Below are 6,000 nucleotides of genomic sequence, written 5' to 3' on the forward strand. Positions count from 1 at the left end.
CAGCAGTTTACTATTATTACATGCAAATATGGAAGTAAGTTGCTGCTGCCAGACTGCGATCTCAGACTGTTTGATCCTTATCAGTGCTGGCAGAGGGAAGAAAGGGAACCAGTTAAATCGAACCCTTCTCTGACCTCCTCTCTCTCTCCTTCTCCTTCCCTCATTTGCCTGGTGTGTATGTGGCTACACTGCTCCTCCTGTATATTTTTTGCTTACATGATTTTCCCTCCAAAAAAGTTCCCATGATGCACGGTGGTACTCCAGCCACTGTGTCTGCAGCCACCACATCTGCCACAAGCGTTCCCTTCGCAACTGCCTCCACCAATCAGGTTTGCACCTCTACCTCCTCAGTCTCTCCCTCTCTCCCTCTCTCCCTCTCTCCCTCTCTATCTATCTATCTATCTATCTATCTATCTATCTATCTATCTATCTATCTATCTATCTATCTATCTATCTATCTATCTATCTATCTATCTATCTATCTATCTATCTATCTATCTATCTATCTATCTATCTATCTATCTATCTCAGTGCACATGGATAATCTGGGAATGCTTGTGTGTTAATGCAAGGGGTAAACAGCAGGACTCCCTCTTGTTGGCCTACACTACAGTCCAACATAAAGTTTTGTGAACACAAGCAGTGCTATAAACTAGTAGTACTTGTCCATTTTAACTATAACTCTTTTTCTTAGATTATATACCTGTGTTTAAAAAGAGCAAACAACAACAACAACAACAAAAACATTCTGTATTGTATTTTAATGTGTGTCCTCATTGTAACCTCGATTTTTGTCCTTTCCCATTTTGAGGACTCTTCCTTATCAAAGTTGACTTCCAACGAATACATGCAATTGGTATGTATGAGGCAGTGTTTTTTCCCCACATTTTTAGAGCCATTTGCACAGCTTGTGCAATAGTTGCTATCTGTGCCCTTTGGTGCTTTGCTTTTTTTTTTCCTCTCTTTTTTTTCTGCTGCTTCTTCCAGCACGTAAAGCAAAGCTTTACCATATTCTTTGTGTTAAAAAGCTGGACATACTCATTATTAATGTCAGGAAAAAAAGTTATAAAATCAGTCTGTAAGATGACTTGCTGCGTGTTTAAGTTCAGTTCTGTTGGAGGCGTTTTTTTGTAAGCAGCAAGCTGCATTGCATAATCATAGGTTTCCATTAAACAAGATTGATGAACAGTCGAGATGAACCATTATGCAGCTGTTCTTCATCCTGGACTAGTTTTATGCATTTTACCGAGGCGTGCAGGTCAACAACATGGAGGACTTAGATTTGCATGGGGGAAGCCACCTTACTGACAGTTTCCCATCCACCTCCCCCGCCCCAAACTCCCACCTCGTGTCTCCCTTCCTTTTACTCCTCCTCTCTCCCTGCTATCCAGAAGTGTCTGCATCAGTTGTGCCACAACTGTAGCCAAATTGCTTTTTTTTCCCCAGCTTGTCATATTTGTCTTTGTTTTTTCCAGCAATAACTTCATCTTAATGCGAGGAGATGATGTTAAAATATGTTGATCTGTACTTATTTGCGCCGGCCAGCCTCAGCTTTGTCCGTTTTCGCGTCAGCATCCTTCATTTGATCTCTTGTCTGTTGTTCTATCCCCAGATTCCAATAATATCTGCAGATCATCTGAGTAGTCACAAGTACTTGACTCAGATGTAGTTCCTCTCAAGAACAGTGAGTTCCTATTTCAACCCTCACATTTTCTCTATTCATCACAAGTTGTTTGGTTTTTTTTCTCCATTTGTGTGACTCATCTTATCTGCTTCAAGTTTCCCTTGAATTTGTATGCACACAGAGCTTCTAACCACACTTTACCATCAGTTTGATTTAAGCTAAATCCACCGTCTCTTGCAGATCAAATGAATGTGTGCTGGCACCGTCCAAGCCAAAAAAAAAGAGTTCAGCCTTTATGTACATAACCTTCAGAATGTCAAGCAGTGGGACAAGGAGGGTCTGCCACGTCTCATCACACGTGAAAACATCAAGGGTACAACACATGATCTGTGCCATCTTCCCACATATCAATGTCAAGAAGAATTTGCTGTCAAATTCAACATCCAGCTGAGAGAAGAGCATATCTTGTTGCCAGGGTCGGCGTGTCTCTCTCCCCCCCTCTGCGGGGGAAACGTTCACATGATACCTCTGTGTCGGATTGAATCATAGCACTCAGTTTCTTCTAGTTATTATTATTATTACCGCATGCACAGAAGGTCAAGAGCGTTGTTACATGAGACGACATCAAGTGCTGGTACAATAGTAGACCAAGATTTCCTTTCCTTTTTTATTTGTTCTGCTTTATTATTATTATTATTTTTCATTTTTTTTAATTGATAGCCATATTTCAGCGTTTACAAGAGTAATGCAAACATGCACCTTGAATTTGAATTGAAATCTGAAAGGCACAATGATTTTAACAGGATTTTATTCGCCAAATGAATTAGGCATGTACAGTATTGTGTTTTTACAGCTACTAGTGAAACTAGATGTTGACATGAGGGTCTTGGACATATGAATGTTCTGGGTAAACCAACATACCTGTGTACCTTGAAAGCACAGCCAGGCTAGCTTTTCTCACCTCGTTATGTGCTATAAAGGCCATACAGCTAAAACCAGAGTGTTATCTCAGCAGTGTTATTTGTTTACCGAAGGTAAAAGTTTTGTATGGCTCTTTTTTTTTTCCTTTTTTTGTATTGTTTTGTTTTTAAAAATCTCCATTGTGAGTGTTTTTTAACTTTTTCTTTTCTCAAATTAATCAGTTTTAGAAGTGGGTTTCTTGCCAAATCAATTTGTTTGGTATTTGATGTTTTTTTTGTTCCTTTTTGTTTGTTTAGAATCAGTAATGGAGGGTTTTTCTAAAGTTTGTCATAACTCTTTTTCATAGACTAGTGTTGTTTTTCCTTCTTGGAATTAAGTCGCTGGACAAGTCCATTGACTCTAAAGCCTGGCAAAGTAGAGGGTGTAGCTTCAATTGACATTGCGTTACCATGTTTCCCCCTCTTGTAAAGAGGAGCAGCTCTTAAACTGTGTCTCCCAAGAAGCACTGTTGAGCCATGTGTGGATGCGAACTTTAAACAACAAGCCCAAAGGTCTAGTAGGTCACATGTGCACTTGAACGATTATTTGTCCAGTCGCCATATTTTAATTTCACATCCCATCCCAAGTGAACTTTCATTTTTGATTTTCTGAGGAAGTACAACACGTTCAAACGTTTGCCTTGTATCTCATGCAAAAACACAAAGGTTTTCATCCACGCATAGATCTGACTATGGAAACCAAAGCACAGTTTGTTTTTTTTCTCTCAAACTTATCCACTGTGGGTGAATACAGAGACATCTCTGCAGAGGCTGAAACAATTAAGGAAAAAGGTTTATCATCTTTCATTCATGTGTCTTGATTTATGTTTTTCACAGCAGCGTGTCTTTACCGATTGTAATGTACCTAACAAAGCCTTAGATTACAGTTAATGGGTCCTCGCCCAATCAAATGTACTCTCAATCACCGTGCAGGTAAAGAACACCAATGATGTTTTATAGTTCTCTCACATGCCGCTTATGATCTTTTTTTTCTCTCTCTCGCTCTGTAACAATAACAATTACTCTCTTAAATTTCATTGAACTTATGTGTTATGTACTACTTAAGAATTTGAATCTATTTGATGTATGTAGTTTTAGATTATTTTTCTTTTTTTGTTGTTGTTTTGTTTTTGCCTTACTATATATTACTTGACAACATTGATATAGCCGTTGTAGATGTTGAGGTAGAATGACATTCATAACTTTTTTTCAAACCATATAAATGATAATGTGTTAGTTTTAAATATTCACTTCATTCATATAGCTGGATGTCTTTTTCAGTTGTGTTACATTGTCAGTTAATTTTTTGTTGTTGTTGTTGATGAGAAGACTTTTTGATACGAGGAACGAGATCAATTGATTTGCTGCACGGCAGCGGTCTCTGAGTTTAACAAGAAAAAAACAACAAAAAAATCAAACACAAACACACACACAAAAACTATTTTAACCAACTTAAATTTTTCCTTGTAACATGTCGAGATCATGTTTGAAAATACTATATTGTACTGAAATTCAGACTGTCCATGTTTTAGAGTAAAAATTATTTTCTACTGTATCCATTTCAAAGAGATATGTAATTTTGTTTTTGTTTGAATATTTCTTAAGTTTGCCCTGAATGTCAGGCCAAAACGAGCATTGAGATTTGACGGGTGTTCGGATGTTCGATAGATAGCGAGATTAGGAGCGAGGAAGCAGAGGCGTCTGTTTTCCCGAGGAATCAGAAATGCTGCAGATTATGAGTTCGAACCTAAGGGACGAAGGTTGTCTTTTTGCACTTCTGTATATAGTCAAATGAACAGAGAAAAAAATGTGTATCATATTGAGATATTATTTTGAATAAAAAAAGATCTATAATTATAAGGAATTTTGTTAGATTAATTTAAATTCTTAAATTAGAAGACCAGCTAAAAGAAAAAAAAATGCTTGCAAAGAAGGGCACTAGTTTCTTGGCCAATGCATTCAGAGAAAGCTATGCGCTTTTTGTCTTATTTTATAAGTGGCTAGTATTGCCAGGGAATGTTGTAGGGGAGTAGATATCCCCATATCATGCTAACTCCACCCCTCTTGTAGGATGACATATCCAGTAACATTCATATACCATGTGTTGGACTTGGTCACGCAGTATTGCTGCTCCCGTGGTACAGCTGATACATGAACCTGTCAAAAATGTGTATTCTATTATAGTTTGATTTGACTGCATGTAAAAGTACAAACACGTAAACAAAAGATAGATATGTAAGGTAATAAGATAACACCTTCAGACTACAGAATACACAACATTTGTTCTTTGTTTTTCAAATTATCCATGCAGTAGATAACATCCACAGTGGGAAGAAGTGATACTTTAGAACAAGTCATCTTACTCTTGTGTGATTAAAATAAAATATTGTCCAAGCAAACTTGTTATTTAAAGAATGAGAAAACATTAGCACTCATCCACCCCCCGGATACATTCTCATAGCCGTATAATTACAGTCCACGCTGACTCACGGGGCAGTTGTTCCTGCTCTTATAGCTGTGCACTCAGCAGGTGAAGGCTCATCACACCAAATGCTTATTTGGCAAATTTAGTCTTTAAAAAAATGAATGTAACAGTCGCCAGACAACATCAGATGTGTTTCTGACTCGAGGCTGCTTTGTATAGTTGCTACAGAACCAAAGCACCATTTTCTCCAAACCACACGTTCAGTCTTCAGGCTGCAACCGAGGTCTCGCTTCCCTGCTGGGCGCACATGTACGCTTTGACTGCTTTTTACTTGTAAGTGCACCCACCCAGTTATGTATTTGCTAACAGTTGCCACACAATAATGTACTATTCTGTCTTCATATTTGTTTATGCACATTTTATTGTTAATTGACTCTTGCTGTATGGATGAAAAAAAAAATCTGAATAAAACAATATTTGATTTGCTCACGCAACCCTCTGTGTGGTTCTCTGCATCGATGTGAGCGAATGCCACAAAGGTGGAAATTTCAAGTGATGCAAAATCAAATCAACTCATCATCTGATTTCACTTTTAGCAGGGATTTCTTAGGTGAAGAGGACAGCTTATAGTCATTACAGCTGTCTTCTTCTCAAGGGTTCAGGCAATCAAGATAACAATTCTGGAGCAGCTCCGTGGAGAGCAATATATGACATGTTGAAGGTTGCATTAATTATGCTCAAGGCGATTTTCATGAGATCGCGTGTATTATCTGGGTCAGAAATGATAGTGGTGCTTTTGAATGACACCTATATAATCTCACATAAAGACCTGTGCTTCCTAGTGCATGTAGTTCCCGAGCACCTAACAGGAAGATGTTTGCACACTTTATAATTTAAATCTCACCATAGTTAGCCCTGCTGTGTTCCACATGTCAGATACCTTGCAGCTAACACAGAGCTGGTGCACAGCTTTCCTGCTTCCTCTTGACTTT

At 38.2% G+C, this 6,000-nt stretch overlaps 1 protein-coding gene across 20 annotated transcripts in view; it reads left to right on the forward strand.

Moving 5' to 3' along the window:
- Window positions 1-5,502, forward strand: part of mbnl1 (muscleblind-like splicing regulator 1) — a 43,545-nt gene extending 38,043 nt beyond the window's left edge. For 12 of the 20 annotated variants that reach the window (XM_026150847.1, XM_026150845.1, XM_026150851.1 and 9 more), the window contains 4 exons: window positions 238-329; window positions 812-856; window positions 1,613-1,684; window positions 1,865-5,502. In XM_026150847.1, the coding sequence (XP_026006632.1) occupies window positions 238-329; window positions 812-856; window positions 1,613-1,669 (194 nt within the window). In that variant the 3' untranslated portion in view covers window positions 1,670-1,684; window positions 1,865-5,502. The remainder of the gene's footprint in view (window positions 1-237; window positions 330-811; window positions 857-1,612; window positions 1,685-1,864) is intronic. The other 8 variants (XM_026150853.1, XM_026150860.1, XM_026150863.1 and 5 more) reach the window with 2 other exon arrangements.
- Window positions 5,503-6,000: the final 498 nt, after the last annotated feature.

Source organism: Astatotilapia calliptera, chromosome 18 (assembly GCF_900246225.1).
Source record: "Astatotilapia calliptera chromosome 18, fAstCal1.2, whole genome shotgun sequence".
Classification (NCBI taxonomy): domain Eukaryota; kingdom Metazoa; phylum Chordata; class Actinopteri; order Cichliformes; family Cichlidae; genus Astatotilapia; species Astatotilapia calliptera.